The sequence below is a fragment of the Cynoglossus semilaevis genome, chromosome 7 (genome assembly GCF_000523025.1).
Source record: "Cynoglossus semilaevis isolate Cse_v1.0 chromosome 7, Cse_v1.0, whole genome shotgun sequence".
Taxonomy (NCBI): domain Eukaryota; kingdom Metazoa; phylum Chordata; class Actinopteri; order Pleuronectiformes; family Cynoglossidae; genus Cynoglossus; species Cynoglossus semilaevis.
In genome coordinates this window covers 13200223-13216996 of record NC_024313.1, presented here as the reverse complement: position 1 = coordinate 13216996, position 16774 = coordinate 13200223, and the positions used below count along the sequence as shown (strand labels likewise).

The 16774-nt window shown below is 47.8% G+C and overlaps 4 protein-coding genes across 5 annotated transcripts in view; 2 read left to right on the top strand and 2 right to left on the bottom strand.

Moving 5' to 3' along the window:
* Positions 1 to 3926, bottom strand: part of cfap61 (cilia and flagella associated protein 61) — a 5712-nt gene extending 1786 nt beyond the window's left edge. The window contains exons 1-9 of one of the 2 annotated variants that reach the window (XM_017033502.2): positions 3794 to 3926; positions 2418 to 2528; positions 2053 to 2203; positions 1892 to 1968; positions 1227 to 1294; positions 988 to 1111; positions 771 to 903; positions 149 to 340; positions 11 to 78 (exon numbers count right to left, since the gene is read on the bottom strand). In XM_017033502.2, coding sequence (XP_016888991.2) covers positions 11 to 78; positions 149 to 340; positions 771 to 903; positions 988 to 1111; positions 1227 to 1294; positions 1892 to 1968; positions 2053 to 2203; positions 2418 to 2528; positions 3794 to 3810 — 941 coding nt within the window. In that variant the 5' untranslated portion in view covers positions 3811 to 3926. Of the gene's footprint in view, positions 1 to 10; positions 79 to 148; positions 341 to 770; positions 904 to 987; positions 1112 to 1226; positions 1295 to 1891; positions 1969 to 2052; positions 2204 to 2417; positions 2529 to 2679; positions 2819 to 3793 lie in introns of those variants that run through there. The other variant, XM_017033503.2, reaches the window with a different exon arrangement.
* crnkl1 (crooked neck pre-mRNA splicing factor 1) lies at positions 2842 to 7578 on the top strand. The gene is made up of 14 exons (XM_008313607.3): positions 2842 to 3031; positions 3415 to 3567; positions 3671 to 3762; positions 3874 to 4032; positions 4140 to 4306; positions 4447 to 4625; positions 4709 to 4879; positions 4952 to 5143; positions 5282 to 5341; positions 5434 to 5514; positions 5690 to 5929; positions 6015 to 6116; positions 6229 to 6477; positions 6566 to 7578. Exons 1-14 carry the CDS (start codon positions 2984 to 2986, stop codon positions 7040 to 7042), a joined length of 2370 nt encoding a protein of 789 aa, XP_008311829.1. The 5' UTR covers positions 2842 to 2983; the 3' UTR covers positions 7043 to 7578.
* naa20 (N-alpha-acetyltransferase 20, NatB catalytic subunit) lies at positions 7155 to 9630 on the bottom strand. The gene is made up of 6 exons (XM_008313605.3): positions 9458 to 9630; positions 8851 to 8875; positions 8477 to 8567; positions 8241 to 8376; positions 7738 to 7883; positions 7155 to 7392 (listed from the first exon to the last, which is right to left on the bottom strand). The coding sequence occupies exons 1-6, from the start codon at positions 9508 to 9510 to the stop codon at positions 7307 to 7309; spliced, it is 537 nt and encodes a 178-aa protein (XP_008311827.1). The 5' UTR covers positions 9511 to 9630; the 3' UTR covers positions 7155 to 7306.
* Positions 9631 to 9765: 135 nt separating this feature from the next.
* The window catches only part of LOC103381377 (CD109 antigen-like), a 47095-nt gene continuing 40086 nt past the window's right edge, over positions 9766 to 16774 (top strand). The window contains exons 1-20 of the mRNA XM_025057067.1: positions 9766 to 10081; positions 10281 to 10441; positions 10804 to 10832; positions 11047 to 11274; positions 11347 to 11472; positions 11553 to 11592; positions 11687 to 11768; positions 11841 to 11934; positions 12006 to 12129; positions 12223 to 12332; positions 12656 to 12925; positions 13057 to 13158; positions 13242 to 13304; positions 13401 to 13574; positions 13668 to 13820; positions 14260 to 14349; positions 14634 to 14703; positions 14808 to 14910; positions 15124 to 15241; positions 15438 to 15551. Coding sequence (XP_024912835.1) covers positions 9993 to 10081; positions 10281 to 10441; positions 10804 to 10832; positions 11047 to 11274; positions 11347 to 11472; positions 11553 to 11592; positions 11687 to 11768; positions 11841 to 11934; positions 12006 to 12129; positions 12223 to 12332; positions 12656 to 12925; positions 13057 to 13158; positions 13242 to 13304; positions 13401 to 13574; positions 13668 to 13820; positions 14260 to 14349; positions 14634 to 14703; positions 14808 to 14910; positions 15124 to 15241; positions 15438 to 15551 — 2340 coding nt within the window. The 5' untranslated portion in view covers positions 9766 to 9992. The remainder of the gene's footprint in view (positions 10082 to 10280; positions 10442 to 10803; positions 10833 to 11046; positions 11275 to 11346; positions 11473 to 11552; positions 11593 to 11686; positions 11769 to 11840; positions 11935 to 12005; positions 12130 to 12222; positions 12333 to 12655; positions 12926 to 13056; positions 13159 to 13241; positions 13305 to 13400; positions 13575 to 13667; positions 13821 to 14259; positions 14350 to 14633; positions 14704 to 14807; positions 14911 to 15123; positions 15242 to 15437; positions 15552 to 16774) is intronic.

The following is a 16774-nucleotide window of genomic DNA, read 5'->3' as shown; positions in this document are numbered from 1 at the left end:
CTTCACTCACCTCATCTCATATTTGCTGTCAAGAAGGAGGAACTTGATCCAGAACACGTCAGGTTTCTCTTCTGTTTCCTGTCGACGTGAAACAACAGTTCAGTGGTGAAACACGAGGTTCTGACTGAGGTTCAAACTGATGCCTGACCTCCTGGGAGGAGAACCTGCCCCCCTCCTCCTCCTCCTCCTCCTCCTCCTCCTCAGCAGCAGCTTCAGAGTTTTTTGTTGCCTGTGTTTTTTTCTGCAAACCGTTAAATTCTTCCAGCTCAAAGTTGTCACACAGCTCCTTCAGATCTACGTCAGAGGTGGCGCTGATGAGTCCGACTACAACTCCGTCAACCTGAAGACAACAACATCCATGAGTCAATGTATAAATATATGTCAGTTACACCTGAACACACACTGTCCCAGGTGTAGAAGAAATACAAACAGTACTTGCTGTGGTAAAAAAAATGCCTGTGGATCCTGGTACTGTCTGGTACTGTTATTTCACTTCAAATGTTTCTGGTACTCAGCAAACCAACCGGTTCTGGTTCTGTGCCTCTGAGGAACCAGAAGCAGAACCAGCCTCCCAGGTGTCGTCAGCCTCCTGTTCTCCCACAGAACAGGACAACGTTCTGGACCAGAGTCAGCTCAGCTCTGCCACATGTCACTGCTGTCAGCCCCACCAGTAGGGGGCAGAAGAGCCCTGGCATCAGCAGAGTCTCAGAGGGAACAGATGCTGGCAGCCACACACACACACACACACACACACACACAGAGGAACAGACCTGACAGACAGCTGTGTGATTCCTTTCATCCTGATTCTGCATCAGTTCTGTCAGAGAGGCCACTTCACCGGACACTGACAACACTGCCCTCTGCTGGTCAAACAGGGACATGACACCGTCGTGGTCCTTCATCCTAACACGTGGGGCGTAAAAAAAGTTCAAATATCTCTGTAAAGTAGAACACTGCAGTGTGTGGTGCAGGTGTAGGTGAGGTCACCTGGCCTGGAGGAGGCGGAGCCTGGGACAGTGCTGCTGTCTGTCACAGATGAAGGACAAACACTGAGGCTGGACGTCTGAGCTGAGAGGCTGCAGAGGCTGGAAGGTGTCAGTCAGAGCTGGCTCTGTGAGTGGACACACACACACACACACACACACACACACACACACGGGCCTGTTTCCATGGTGATATTATAGTATTTCTTGTAGATCTGTTAACAAATGAGAAGCTGGTGTCACCTAGTGGCCCGTGGTGAGAACTGATCAGCAGGAGGTGCTCCAGCTCTGAGACCGAGTTAAAAACCACCCTGAGAGAAAACACTCTGTTCAACATCATTTTCACACTCAATGATGTTTGATGACTCTAGGCTAACCCTGGGCTAACTCTGGGCTAACTCTAGGCTAACTCTGGGCTAACTCTGGGCTAACGCTGGGCTAACCCTCGGCTAACCCTGGGCTAACTCTGGGCTACCTCTAGGCTAACCCTGGGCTAACTCTGGGCTAACTCTAGGCTAACTCTAGGCTAACTCTGGGCTAACTCTGGGCTAACTCTAGGCTAACTCTGGGCTAACTCTGGGCTAACTCTAGGCTAACCCTGGGCTAACTCTGGGCTAACTCTAGGCTAACTCTAGGCTAACTCTGGGCTAACTCTGGGCTAACGCTGGGCTAACCCTGGGCTAACTCTGGGCTAACCCTGGGCTATCTCTAGGCTAACTCTGGGCTAACCCTGGGCTATCTCTAGGCTAACTCTGGGCTAACCCTGGGCTATCTCTAGGCTAACTCTGGGCTAACCCTGGGCTATCTCTAGGCTAACTCTGGGCTAACCCTGGGCTAACCCTGGGCTAACTCTGGGCCAACTCTGGGCTAACTCTGGGCTAACTCTGGGCTCCACCCTTCTTCCTCACCTGAGTATCTCTCTGACACCTGCAGCAGCAAAGTCTGACCGTGTCACAAAAAGGTGGAGGAAGAGTGTGTTCAGTGGCTGAGGAGGTAAAGATGAAGAACATCGTCAGTTCAGTGTGACATCATCTGACACACACACACACACACAGACACACACACACACCGTGCAGCTCTCAGCTCTGAAGCGCTCCTGCAGGAAGGACTCCCAGTCGGCTGCATCCACCACGTCTCCAACAGGATGATCAAGGAAGGAAGCGTGAGCCAGGATGTGGTCGCGGTGGTCGACCACGGTCACAGCCAGGTTGGCTTTCTCCCTGAAGAACAGAGTTGGGAAAGTGACTAAGGTTTTAGACGTGTTTTATGTTCGTTATCGTTGACGAACTCTTCCAAAGGCCATCTTCATGTGTGCCTGTGGACGTTTGACATTTGTTAAATTCTGACACTGTTTCTACTTTAAAAAATACAAACACACTGAATGGAAATAAAGACAACAATGTTAACAAAAAAAAATCAGGGCTGTTTCCTCACAGGAGCTGCATGACGTCGACTTGTCCAAAAACTGCCACTGTTGCAGGGCAGATGAGGCTGCTGATGCCCTGGGCGTCTGCAGACTCACTTCTCCTCACGTTCACGGTCTCCCTGTGGTGACCAAAAGAAAAACGACCAAACGACAGAAACAGGAATAAACCGTAGCTATAAAATAGCTAAATATCAGTGAAAGGTATAAGATAACTAATAAATCAACGAAATATTAGCATTGAAGTGGCTAAAGTGCGTTTCATTCACTTACATTTTCTTAAGAATTCGGTTAAAAAACCAAATTAATTATAATTTCACTCCACAAAACCCCAGAAACGGAGTTTTGTTTACTTTTCTGCTGCCTGTGGTTTCGCGCAATCGCCGTCGTCATAGTAACGGAATTGCTGCCCCAGAGGATCACGGGAGGCCGTGGCCGAAAGGAACTCTGGGAAGTGTCATGGCTGCCGCGCCAGCAGGAAACAAGAACGTTTTCAAGACATTGTAGCCGCGCTTTTAAATTATCCTTGTACCAGTTTGTATTTCTAAGTTTATTTTGGTGATAATTCTGGTCAAACATGGCGTCCACCGCGGCGGGAAAACAGCGGATACCGAAGGTGGCGAAGGTAAAAGAAAAGAAAAACAAAACACGAGAGAAGAAACGTGAGCTAACTTGAGCTAAACTAGTGCTAACACAAAATAAGAAATAAGATAAGATCACATCGTGTCTGTTTAAATTAAAATAATTTTGTTACCAAACAAAATGTGTGTTATATGTTCTATATTATTATTATATTTATTTAAGAATAGAAATTGTTAGTAGGTGATTGATGTACGTGTTAAAAGATAAAAAAATTAAAGTTAAAATGTTAAAAAGTTAAAAAAATATATTATCTAGAAGTACTCAAAAGGCTAAAGCTAAGAAAAATATATATGTTTTTGTAAATGTTTATTTAGTTTAAAGCATCGTAAGACGGTAAATCCTGCTAACTCAGCTGTGGTGTTTCAGGTGAAGAACAAAGCTCCAGCAGAGGTTCAAATCACTGCGGAGCAGCTCCTCAGAGAAGCCAAAGAGAGGGAGCTGGAACTTCTGCCACCACCACCCAAACAGAAGATCACTGACAAGGAGGAGCTGAATGACTACAAACTGAGGAAGAGGAAGGTACTGTCCTCACGTCCCCTCACCCACACCAACAACCATGGAGGGAGAAGAGAGGAGCTGTTAACGTCTGGTCTGTCTCTCTTTGTTCTTGTTATTGTTCCAGGGGTTTGAGGACAACATTAGAAAGAACCGCACTGTCATCAGTAACTGGATCAAATACGCACAATGGGAGGAGAGTCTGCAGGAGATCCAGAGGTACGGTGGTGCAGTGTAACCTCTAACTTACCTCTGAACAGTTGACATCTCTCAGCTGCCGTTAGCTTTTTGTGCCGTCTCCTTCGTTACGACCGCCTCCTTTTGTTGCAGGGCGCGCTCCATCTACGAGCGTGCGCTGGATGTCGACCATCGCAACATTACTTTGTGGCTAAAGTATGCCGAGATGGAGATGAAGAGCCGGCAGGTGAACCACGCCAGAAACATCTGGGACAGAGCCATCACCATCCTGCCCCGTGTCAACCAGTTCTGGTAAAAAAAAAAAAAAAAGAAAGAAAAGAAAAAAGAAACTCCAACTTTGTTCTTTTCTTTTTGTGTCGATCAGAAATGAAGGCATTTTTCAAACGTGTTTCTCCAAGGTACAAGTACACCTACATGGAGGAGATGCTGGGGAACGTGGCTGGCTGCAGACAGGTGTTTGAGCGCTGGATGGAGTGGGAGCCTGATGAACAGGCCTGGCACTCTTACATCAACTTTGAACTTCGGTACAAAGAGGTGGACAAAGCTCGCACCATCTATGAGAGATATATCCTTTATAACACGACGCGTCCTGCTGCAGGTTCCAGTGTCTAAGTACCAGTTCTTGTGGTTGGACTCAGGTTTCATCTGATTTATTTACAGCATTTTATTAAGGAGTGTTTTTGGTTTTCCTTGACTGCGCTGCACTCGTCATCGTTCATCCTGAGGTGAAGAACTGGATCAAGTACGCTCGCTTTGAGGAGAAGCACGGCTACGTGGCTCACAGCAGGAAGGTCTACGAGAGGTCGGTGGAGTTCTTTGGAGAAGAACACGTAGATGAAAACCTCTTTGTCGCCTTCGCCCGGTTTGAGGAGACGCAAAAGGAGGTTTGTGAAAAGCAGATTTTCTGTGCGAGGCCTTGTTTCCTTTTCCCGTGTTAAAGGAATCGTCCCTGTTGATTTCTTGACAGTTTGAACGCGTTCGTGTGATCTATAAATACGCCTTGGACAGAATTCCCAAACAGCAGGCTCAGGAACTCTTCAAGAACTACACCATGTTTGAGAAGAAGTTTGGAGATCGCAGGGGCATCGAGGATGTGATCGTCAGCAAACGGCGGTTCCAGTACGAAGAGGAAGTCAAGGTATTTATGAACCAAGAAGGTCACCTGACCCGACCCGACCCGACCTGATTTCCTCACTGTTCATTGTTCCAGGCCAACCCACATAACTACGACGCCTGGTTCGACTACCTGCGTCTGGTCGAGAGCGACGCCGACCCCGACACAGTGAGGGAGGTTTATGAACGAGCCATTGCCAACACCCCCCCCATCCCTGAGAAGAGACACTGGAGGCGCTACATCTACCTGTGGATTAACTACGCTCTGTATGAGGAGCTGGAGGTCAAGGTGAGGAGTCAAAGGTCAAAGCCGAAACTCAGCATAAAATTGTCTAATTTATGATTTATGGCCATGTAGCTTCATCACCCCCCCTCCTCGTCCCCCCCCCCCGATCAGTCTCTGTTCATGATCTCCGTTCTTTCTCAGGATCCTGAGAGAACGAGGCAGGTGTACGCGGCCTGCGTGGACCTCATCCCTCATAAAAAGGTCAGGTGACCTCAGCCCCCACCTCTGTGTTCTCGTGTTCTCAGAGGTGGGACAGAACCTCAGAACCTGTTGTTGTTGTTGTTTTTCCTCAGTTCACCTTTGCAAAGATCTGGCTGCTCTACGCTCAGTTCGAGATCCGACAGAAGAACCTGCAGGGAGCTCGAAAGATCATGGTGAGGTTCTGACAGGTCTTCAGTCCTGGGGGGGCGGGGGGAAAGCCAAAAATAAGAAGTGGTTCTCAAAGTGTGGCTCGCTAACAGATTGTTTCCACGTAGCCAAGAAGTCCCTTAAAGGTGTTAGCTGTAGGTGTTAGCTTCAGGAAAGGTTAAAGGTCATGTCTGTGCTCAGGGCCTGGCCATCGGTAAATGCCCCAAGAACAAACTTCTGAAGGGCTACATCGAACTGGAGCTGCAGCTGCGTGAGTTCGACCGCTGCAGGAAGCTGTACCAGAAGTACCTGGAGTTCAATCCTGAGAACTGCACCACCTGGATCAAGTTCGCCGAGCTGGAGACCATCCTGGGGGACGTGGACCGAGCCCGGGCCATCTTTGAGCTGGCCATTGGACAGCCCCGGCTGGACATGCCCGAGGTGTGTGTGTGTTGGTGTCACTGCAGCTCAGTGTTTCAGAACTCTGGGCTGGACTGAGTTCTAAGCTGCTGGTCTGGTTCCTCAGGTTCTGTGGAAGTCCTACATCGACTTTGAGATAGAGCAGGAGGAGTTTGGGAACACCAGGAACCTGTACAAACGGCTACTGCAGCGAACGCAGCACGTCAAGGTGAGCCCTGACCGTCAACTGTACCGTACTGAACCGTACCGTACCGACCCAGGAGGTTCACTGCTCAGTTTCTGTTCATCCATGGAGACGGTCTTCTGTTTTTCTGGCACAGGTTTGGATCAGCTACGCCAAGTTTGAGCTGTCCATCGACAGCGACGAGCGCCTGCAGAAGTGTCGGCAGATCTTTGAGGAGGCCAACAAGGGCATGAGGAGCTGCGAGGAGAAGGAGGAACGCCTGATGCTGCTGGAGTCCTGGAGGGAATTTGAGAGAGAGTTTGGCTCCGACAGCAGCAGGGAGAGGGTGAGGAAGCTGCTGCCAGAGAAGGTGAAGAAGAGGAGGAAGCTGACGGCGGAGGACGGGGTAAGAGGAGCAGCAGCTGTGACTGGTTTTACTCCCCCGTGACCCCGGGTCATCGTCTTGACCTTTGTCTCTCCTTTCTCCCCAACAGTCCGATGCAGGGTGGGAGGAGTACTACGACTACATCTTCCCCGAAGACGCTGCCAACCAGCCCAACCTCAAACTGCTGGCCATGGCTCGAATGTGGAAGCGTCAGCAGGCAGAGAGCGAGGATGTGGCTGCCGACCAACCCACGGAGCCTCAAACACAGCTGTCGTCGTCGCCGCCATCGCCGTCGTCCGCTCAGGAAGCTGAGGAAGCTCCTGACAAACAGCTGCAAACAGAGTCTGGCAGAGAGAGTCAGACCGACACAGACCACCAGGAGGAGCTCAAGGAGGAGCTCAAGGAGGAGCTCAAGGAGGAGCACGACGACCAGGAGGAGGAGGGGAAGAACAACAACAACCAGGAGGAGGAGCACGACGACCGAGACGACAGCAGCAGCAGCAGCAGCAGCAGCAGCAGTGAGAGTGAGGAAGAGGAGGAGGATGGTGCAAAGAAGAAAGAGGAGAACAACACTGGAGAAGATTAACATCAAAGTCATTGTGATAAAAAGAACAGCAGAACATTTTGATACCATTTAACTTTATTTTACATGTTTTTGCATTTGTGCCTCACACACACACACACACACACACACACACTCTCTCTCTCTCACTCGTCCTCTTTTCTGGGTCATTCTAAATTAAAAGGATAGAATGGGTGAGAAACAGTGGCTCTCTGACTGTGTCAGGTTGATGATGATGATGATGATGATGTAGAGAAGGGGGCGGAGCCTCAGAGAGCCACTCTTCTGTTATTCAATGTCTTCAGGTCTGACAGGATGTGGCAGAGGGATGATGGACTTCTTCTCTGTGTCTCTGGAGAGAGCCTTCCTCATATCTGCACAGAAAAAACAAAACAAGATCAAAGTCGAGGCGACAACTGCTCAAATGTCGCCCTCTTCTGGCCACAAACAGAGACCTTTCGACCTGAGCCTTTGATAAAGCAGCACTGGTTTGTTTCCTGTTCCCATGAGGCTTTGTGTTTGGGCCACTTCACAAAATAAATGCACAACCTCTTTTCCCATCATGCCTCCAGTGTTGGTTAATGACGGGTGACCAACTACGTGTTAGCTTCTTTTAGTCACACGTCTGCTAACATGGCTAACCACCTCGGCCTGTTTCTCTTCACCGCTCTATCAAACGTGAAGACGAGGTGTGTGTGTGTGTGTTAAAGTGATCTAACCGTAGGCGTCTTCGTCCGGTTCCCCGTTGCTGGCAGAGTAATATTCGATGACAGTTCTGTAGACGCTGTAGCCCAAACGTTTGTACATGTTCACCGCCACCTGGTTGGACACGCGCACAAAGAGATCCACGAAGAATCCACCCTTCCTGGAAAACCAGCAGAGAACAATCAGACCTGGGCTGCCGTCTCTCTCCAAACGCTTCTTCTTTTTTACATCACTGATGTTAAAAAAATTATATTTTTGACAGAAAATGAAAACATTTCTTTACATTTAATTTACCAAAACTCCATGGATCATTTTTCTGTTTTTTTCCTTCAACTATTGTTATATTGTTTTTTGTTGACATTCAGAGACATATGTAACGTGTACATCCATGTCAGTCATTCGTCCTCTGTAGTAAAATAAAACAGCACCGTTGACACAGGGAGTGAGGAGTGCTCCTTGACATACTGTACATCATCTGCAGCAGCAGACCCACCCTGGGACGTGCAACGTCACAAACCTCTCTGAGATCTCCTCCAACATCTCCATGAGTTTGGCGGCGAGGCCGAGTCGTCTGAACTCCGGAGCCACCGACAGGGCTGTGACGTGACCGTGCCACTCCTCCCGCGCCACAGATCCCTCCGCCTTCCCCATGACTGCAGGTAAAAAAACAAACAAACAAACAAAAAAAACACTTACACCAGCTTTGGTTCACCTAAAACGGTGGAGTCAGCCAGCAGGGGGTGCCACACTTACTGTAGCCCATCAGTTCACCACCAGGTGCCTCTGCTACGATGAAGTACTCCGGCCAGTGAGCCAAGTACTGCAGGTAAAACGGAATCCCATACTAAACGTGAGGAGTAAAGGAAACTGAACTGAACTGTATTTAATTTGAACCTGAATCCTCGACAGATTCCCGTGGACACTGAAACACCTGACCTTCCTCAGTGTTGTTCTCCCACAAACTCTACAGAAACCCTCCTGGAGGCCGGGTGTGTTACTTATAGGATTATTTGTTTAGGAATATTTTTGCAGAAATACCTTTAAATAGCTTTGCTTAAACAACGACTAGGTGTGTAAGAGCCCCCTGCTGGCGCTGATGACTAGTGCGTTTGTAAAATGAAGGATACAGTTTCTGTCAAAGGGTCCAGGTTTCTGTTGGACAAAAAGAAACATGAAATTAAAATAGTAGTTGAATTTCATTCAGAAAACGACTTCTATGACACACACGTTAGTCAGGTGACTGACAACCACTGACTACAACCGACCGATCACTGACAACCACTGACTACAACCGACCGATCACTGCCAAAGGCTGTAATTCCAAATGCCACATCAAAATATACACGTTTTCCTCCCTGGTTGTGTTGTTTAATTCTGGGACAAAAACGTGCATTTTATACCAGTACAGTTACTGTGACTTAGCTGCAGTTTATAATAATATTATTATTATTATTTATAACAGTTCAATATATTTAAGTTATCAACGTCCAACACTGGAACAAGGTGATGTTAGTCAATGGTTTAACTTAAACTGACAAACACAGAGTTAAGTCGCTGAATGAACGCTTGTTTTGAATGGATATTTGCAGGTAGCATTTTAGCCCCAGCGTGAAGGCAGAATCTGCCGGAAGTTGGTGAGGAAGCGCGATAAATGCATATAAGCAGCGGGAAATCCCGACATTCAACAAGAACAAGCTTGAAAACAACAAACAAACTTTAAAACATTTCACTCACATATTGTTAAACTTAAACAGATCGTCGCAGGTAAAGGGTCGTAACGTTGTCATTTCGGCTGCAGTTAGGACTGTCTGGTGAAGGTGAAGTCCAGTGAAGTAGCGCCGTCTGCTGATGAGGAGGCCGAACTGCACATTTGATTGCCACCCACGTGTTGAACTCTAATTAAACGACACAGTTTGTCTGTGTCTCACATAAAATCAAAGATATCTGACTTCATGTTCATCTCTGTTCCCAGGACAACCAGCTGTTATTATATGGTTTAGTTCTGGATATTTGTTGGTTATTTCGTGATAACTCTATCCCCAGGCTAAGGTTACGACATTTTGTGTCCTCTTTGGCTCATCATTTCAGCTGACACTGTTGTTAACTCTAACAATGGAAGAATAGAATAAAGACTTTTCCACAGGGACACTTCCCTGACTCATCTGATAAGACCTGGGGGGCGTGGCTACCTCTGTGCATCAGTGGGCGTGGCCTCCACCTTCAGGTATGAAGTCTGTGGACTGGCTCCACCCCCAGTCAGTCTTCACTGATGGAGCTTCTCCAGGTTTGGAACATTTTCTGCCTCTGCGCCCTGAAGGTCGTCCTGGGTGACCCCAACAGCACACACTACAACAACAGGTACACACACACACTCACTCACACACACACACACACAGAAGTTTAACAAATATATCACTCACACACACACACAGAACTTTAACAAATATGCACTCCTAACACCACAGGTATAATGACTGTTTTTGTCTCTTCTATCATTTTTTTCTACTTTTTCTCTACTTATTGTTTACATATCTGTTTCATGTTGTTTTCCTATCAGCCATGCCCCCTCCTACCTGCTGGTGGCGCCCTCAACAGTACGTCCTGGCGTTCCTACCTCAGTGTCGGTCACTGTCCTGGGTTCTTCTTCTCTCCACGTCTCCGCTAACATCTCTAATGGAGGGAACGTCCTGTCGTCAGGGGTAGTTATCGTTGAAGGAGGTAAATATTCACTGGGCAGTGAATATGTTCCCTGTTGGCCTGCAGAGGGAGCTGTTTGCATCTCATGTTTTTTTTTACCTGTAAAAAAAACATTTCTTTGAGATGTTAACATAACATTGACAAACAGCAGTCCAGTCTCCCCCTACGGGCTGATCCTGACCCCAGCCTGTAGGGGAAGTCCAGTCTCCCCCTACAGGCTGATCCTGACCCCAGCCTGTAGGGGGAGTCCAGTCTCCCCCTACAGGCTGATCCTGTCCGCGACACTCAGTTTTCTTCTTCTTTGGCTATTACTGTTAACTTTACTGACCTCTACTGGCACTGAATTTCCACAGCAAATTAACTCGATTGTTCTTTGTTGCAAGGTTTTACTAAGATGCTGACGCTGCCCCCGGTGAGTCCTGACAGTATTACATATTTATGCTTAAATCTAATTTTCTTTCATTGTGTAGCTGTAACTGTATCAGTTGATGTCATTAACTTGATTAATGTGCTAATTAATCAAAAATAAAAACGGATGATTGGAACATTTAGCTCCAGTGACAACAGAGCAGGGATCATCACGCCGACGATGAGAATTCATCACTTTTACGATTCCTGTTTTGCAGTTTGACTTCAGCCATCAATGGGGTATGGAGCTGGAGGTCAAAGGTCACTCCGACAGCGGCCTAGTTTTCCACAACAGAACCGAACTGAACGTCGATCTCAAGGGTGTCTCCACCTTCATCCAAACTGACAAAGCCAACTATCGCCCAGGTCAGAAGGTCAAGTTCAGGGTGGTGTCCATTCATCCTGACGGGAAGCCCGCCATCGGTCCGGTCCACATCACCGTCAGAGTGAGTCACATGACAGAACGTTAGTGACATAAATACAAAGTGCAACTTGACTCTTCTTCCTCTCTGATCCAGGATCCCAAGGAGAACCTGCTGAGACAGTGGGAGTCAGAGGACGGAGAACTGGGCGTGGTGTCCCTCGACTTCCAGCTCTCTGAGATTCCTCCTCTGGGAAACTGGACCATACACGCCACCGTGGACGTAGGTTTCCCACCACCACCGTCACATTCTGAATGTTGATCTGACAAAAAGTCCCATCATGTGACGCCTTTGTTTCACAGGGGGTGAAGAGCAAACAGCACTTCCATGTGGACAACTATGGTAAGTGCATCTTCTCTTTGTTTCCATTGGCCAAAAAGGCTGAAAGAAATCAGTGTTTTAGTTTTAGTCCAAATGTTCTCTTCGTTTTCTACAGTGTTGCCGAAGTTTAAAGTTTGGATCGACGTTCCCGACGCCATTTACCACGAAGACGCTCTGTGGGGTTCTGTCACGGCAAAGTGAGAACCTTTTTATTTTCACGCTCACTCTGTAAAACGTTACATTCTTTAATCATAAACCGTCCGTCGCAGACACTCCTACGGTATAGCCGTGGAGGGAGAGATGTTTCTAACCTTCGTTCATCACTTCCACGGAATGGTGGAGACGTACACGGAACACAGAGAGGTCGGTGCTCACGCCGGACACAGGAAATACATCATAACTTCTTGGAATTCCATTTCTATTTCCTGTTTCAGATCAATGGGATGACAGATTTCAGCTTCTTGATTCCCGAGAACTATCCCATGAGGAAACGAGCCGTGGATTTCCTGAATAAGGAGTACATCTCTGTCTTTGTCAATGTGACCGAACACCTCACAGGTCAGAGGTCACATTGTTTTTCATGAATCGTCACCACACACCTGGGTTGAGAAGGTTGGAACGTAAACAAAGTCTGACGTCACTGTGTTCCAGGTGTGACGTACAACGACTCGGCAACAGTGTGTCTGGAGAAACACCGCTACAAACTCTCCTTCTACGATTATCCCAAAATACTGCGGCCTCTGCTCTACTTTGTCGGCAGGGTAAGAAGGGCAAAACAAACATAGCCAAACGAGCTCACCGTTAGCCAAGGCTAGTGTCAACAGTGAGCTCATTAAAGCCAAACGTTAGCCTGAGGTTTGTCTGAAACTGATACGATAACTGAACGTTAGCTCATAAGAAGCAGAAATAACCAGTCCATCCATAACTCGTGTTTATACTTCGCTAAAGACAGAAATGAAACGCTAAATGCTACCTGGGAAAGGCTAGGTCGCCCAGGTCGTCACGTTTCTCATTAATGTTGTTCCTGTCATTTCAAAATAAAAGCCTCGGCCATTCAGTGTCTTCTGGATTTTTCATCTCACAGCTGAAGATAACGACGTTCGACGGTAAACCGCTGCCCCCTACAGCTGTGGGCAGTATGGTCACGGTGTCGGTGATGCAGGGGACCGACAGTCCTTGGGGTTGGCCCAAGGACACGGTGGGAGACATCAAGCCTTGGGACAATTTAGGTCCTAGAAACATGCCCCCCCCCACCATGGGTTCTCCTGAGGTGATGGAGATCGCTTTACCTTCAACCGGAATTGTTAACCTCCACATCCTGGTCAAGAACGACACCCAAACTCTCACCATCGACGTGAGTAAACACAGATTTGTAGGAAGACCAGATCATTGGACTAGACCGGAACATTCCTCCAGAAACTGTCCTCGTCCTGCCATCGTTAAATTTGAAGTCTGAGAACAGAACCATCTGACTGTTCTTCTCAGGCCTCCTTTGGCGACAGCCATCGAACCCTGCAGCTGTACAGGAGCTACACCTCGGCCTCCAACTCCTACCTGCAGATCCACCAGGCTGAGCTGTCTCCACAGGTACACACACACACACACACACACACACACACACGGACAGGAAGTCAACGTCCACCTCATCTTGTCTTTCTCTGTCTGTCCAGGTGGGGTCTCCCTTCAGGCTCCAAGTGTCCAAGACCTTTCCAGAAGACAACTGTCACTTTGTGGTAAAACCTTCTCCTCCTCAGTCACGTTCACCGTTCAGCCACAGCTGAATCAAGATGTCCGTGTTTGATCCAGTCCTGTGGTGGTTCCGTCTGAAGGTCAGGTCCAGAGGTCAGGTGGTTTCTGCAGGGACCAGCTCCAGTGTGTTGGACCTGCTTCCAGAACATTCCTGGGCTCCCGAGGCCTGTGTCATTGTCTTCTGTGTCCTTCCCAGCGGAGAAATCGTCACGGACAAAATCACACTGGAGCTCAGGCAGCTGCTGAAGAACCAGGTGAACCTTCACTCTCCGTCACTGCTTTGGTTCCTTTTCACTGATCAGAAATACATGTACGTGTGTGTGTGTGTGTGTGTGTGTGTGTCCCAGGTGTCTCTGAGCTTCAGCACCAACACCACCAGTCCAGGAGAACCTGTGACCCTCACAGTGAAGGTGATGGAGCCCGGCTCCCTGGTGGGCCTCCTAGTGGTAGACCAGAGTTCTGCCTGGATGGGATCAAATAATGACATCACCAAGGAGAAGGTGAAGAGGAGACAGATGACGTCCTCATCCTCTTTCTTCTTGTTTTCCATCTTCTCAGACCCATGGTGTCCCCATGGTGTCCTCCTGAGACCCATGGTGTCCTCCTCAGACCCATGGTGTCCCCCTGAGACCCATGGTGTCCCCATGGTGTCCCCCTCAGACCAGACCTGCAGTGCCCCCAGCCTCAGATAGGGGGCAGCTGCCGACCTCCTGGTTCTTCTGTTTCTTATGTAACTCACGTTGTTGTTTTTACCGTCACCATCTTCAGTGGTTTCATGTTTTCCCACATGAGTCCAGGTCTATTTCCCCCCCCCCCCCCGCCCCCCCATCGTTCAGATCAGTGTAGACATCGTACAACAATAGCAGCTGTTTTGTGTCTTTGTCCCACTTTGCTGTTTGTGTTTCTGCTCTAACAATGTTGTTGGTGTTGAGTTCTCAGGTGATGGAGGAGTTGGAGAGCTACGACGCCCCCGAGGACTACTCTGAGAACTACATGTTGACCAGGGGAGACCCCTACTCCGTCTTTACGGTCAGAACAGTTCAATCAGACTGAACCTGTGAAATCATCACGTGTTTAACAGTTAGCGCAGGACTGTTAGCTGGTTAGATGTTAGCAGCTCACAGCTGCGCTGACAGAACCAAATGGACAACACAGCCAGTAGGTGGCAGTAATAATACTGTCTGGATTCAGATCTGCTGGGAAAGACTGGGAAAGAGAGGTTAAGGGTGTTAGCAGGATTAGCCTAGCCTAGCCTTGGTGAAGACAAACGTATGCTACATGCTAACATCTGTTCCTGGATCTGCTCTGCACAGAGCTGTGAACTGGAGGTTCTGACTGACGCCAGTTTCCACGGGCAGGACTTCAGACACAGAATTGAGTTTGGTGAGTGTTCCGTCCAACAGTGCTGGTAACAGGACGTGTGTGTGTGTGTGTGACTGTAACACACACACACACACACACACGTCATGGGCTGTCTCTCACTACAGAACACCAAAACATGGACCTCCTGACCTCCACGCCACCTGAACTGGAACCACGAGTGCGTCGGAACTTTCCAGAGACCTGGATATGGATGGACCTCCACCTGGGGTAAACCACCACTGCCCCCCCCCCCCCCCCCCCCCCCCCCACACACACACACACACACACCTGTGTCGTTTGTTGTGTACTTTACTCCAACAACCTGAAAAGACAAAGAGTGAGAAAGAAGCTAAAGGCTAAAGACGTTAGCAGACGGTCGTTAGTCAGAAATCAAAGTCACGTTTGTTGAAATTGATTTTCTTTTACTGTCCAACACGGCAGAGATTCCGACACACGACAGATACCTGTGGAGGCTCCAGACACCATCACCACCTGGGTCGCCACGGCCTTCGTCATGTCCCAGAGCCTGGGTCTGGGCATCATCAGAGAACCTGTGGAGGTATTTGGTTTTAAAAGACTAAACTTCTGACTCCCGTCCTCCTGGGCTTCTGTTATCAGACACAAAACAGAGAAAAGACAAAAAAGAGATCAAATGAAAGTCAACTGAAACTTAAATGAAGGAATAACTAAATGTTAGCTTAAATGCTAACCCCAGACCTCCTCAATGTTTCTTCTTTGCTGACATGTTCCTACAGCTCACAGTGTTCCAGGATTTCTTCCTGTCCCTTAATCTGCCGGCCTACCTGATCCGAGGAGAGGAGGTGGTTCTGGAGGTGGTTCTGTACAACTACCTCCCTCAGGACCTGCAGGTCAGTGAGCTGAAGGTTCCCACATCTTCAGAGAGAGATTTTAGTTCAGACCAAAGTCCATGGAGAAAATCAGAGATTTTAGTTCAGACCAAAGTCCATGGAGAAAATCAGAGATTTTAGTTCAGACCAAAGTCCATGGAGAAAATCAGAGATTTTAGTTCAGACCAAAGTCCATGGAGAAAATCAGAGATTTTAGTTCAGACCAAAGTCCATGGAGAAAATCAGAGATTTTAGTTCAGACCAAAGTCCATGGAGAAAATCAGAGATTTTAGTTCAGACCAAAGAGACCAGATCAGCTGTTTATCCGCTGCTGCTTCCCTCACGAAGTTCATGTGTCGTATTGATTAACAATCAACTTTTGTCTCCATGATAATGTTTGGAATGGCATTGTGTGCGGTGGAGCAGCTCCTGTGTGTTTCTGTAACACTGTGGTGAGCAGTGAGATGAAACATAATGGTTTCACTTCCTCTGCCATTTGTTCTGTGGATTAAATATTTGTTTTGTTTTCCTTGTATCTCAGCTGCAGCTTTTATCTCCAGGTTTCAGGTTAAGACGTTTCAGATGATGTTTCCTCCCACTGTTGTCTGACAATGTAGGTCAGTGAAAATCACATACTGTAGTTAACACTTACCAAACCTACAGGCCGGACGTCACCGTCACAGATGGAGGAAGCCTCACATAAAACAGAAGCAGAAGTGGCTCCAAAATATGAATGAACGTTAGACAAAAATGTTGAATGAAATAGTTAGAATTCACCAAAACAGATCAATCAATTCCTGAAGGTTAGATGTACACTAAAACTTAAAACCAATAACTAGGTTTAGTCTAGACAAGAATATCTAAGTAGTAGCTCCAGACACAAGAAATCGAAAAGTCAAATTTCAAATTTCAACACAAACTCCTTTACAACTTTGTTAATCTCTGATTTTCTCCATGGACTTTGGTCTGAACTAAAATCTCAGTGTCTTTTGTTCCGTGAATGAGATTTGTTTTGTTTTGTTTTCCTGGTATTTTCCTTTTCACTGAGTTTCAGGTCAAGACTTTCAGATGATGTTTCCTTCCTCTGTTGTGTGAGAATGTGGGTCAGTGAACAGTGGTGTGTGTGTGTGTGTGTGTGTTGTCTTGGCTGTCGTCTGACTCTACAGCCAGTCAGACTCTGGGGCGGCAGCAGCAGCAGCAGCAGCAGCAGCAGCAGCAGCAGCAGCAGCCGCAGCAGAACGCGC

Coding starts and splice junctions, on each gene's coding strand:
- crnkl1 (XM_008313607.3), top strand. CDS start 2,984: ATGGCGTCCACCGCGGCGGGAAAACAGCGGATACCGAAGGTGGCGAAG. Junction 3,568..3,670: donor ACAAACTGAGGAAGAGGAAG/GTACTGTCCTCA, acceptor TTATTGTTCCAG/GGGTTTGAGGACAACATTAG. Junction 6,117..6,228: donor AGCGAACGCAGCACGTCAAG/GTGAGCCCTGAC, acceptor TTTCTGGCACAG/GTTTGGATCAGCTACGCCAA.
- naa20 (XM_008313605.3), bottom strand. CDS start 9,510: ATGACAACGTTACGACCCTTTACCTGCGACGATCTGTTTAAGTTTAAC. Junction 8,876..9,457: donor CTGTTTAAGTTTAACAATAT/GTGAGTGAAATG, acceptor TTTGTCCAACAG/AAACCTGGACCCTTTGACAG. Junction 7,393..7,737: donor ACCGGACGAAGACGCCTACG/GTTAGATCACTT, acceptor TTTTCTGTGCAG/ATATGAGGAAGGCTCTCTCC.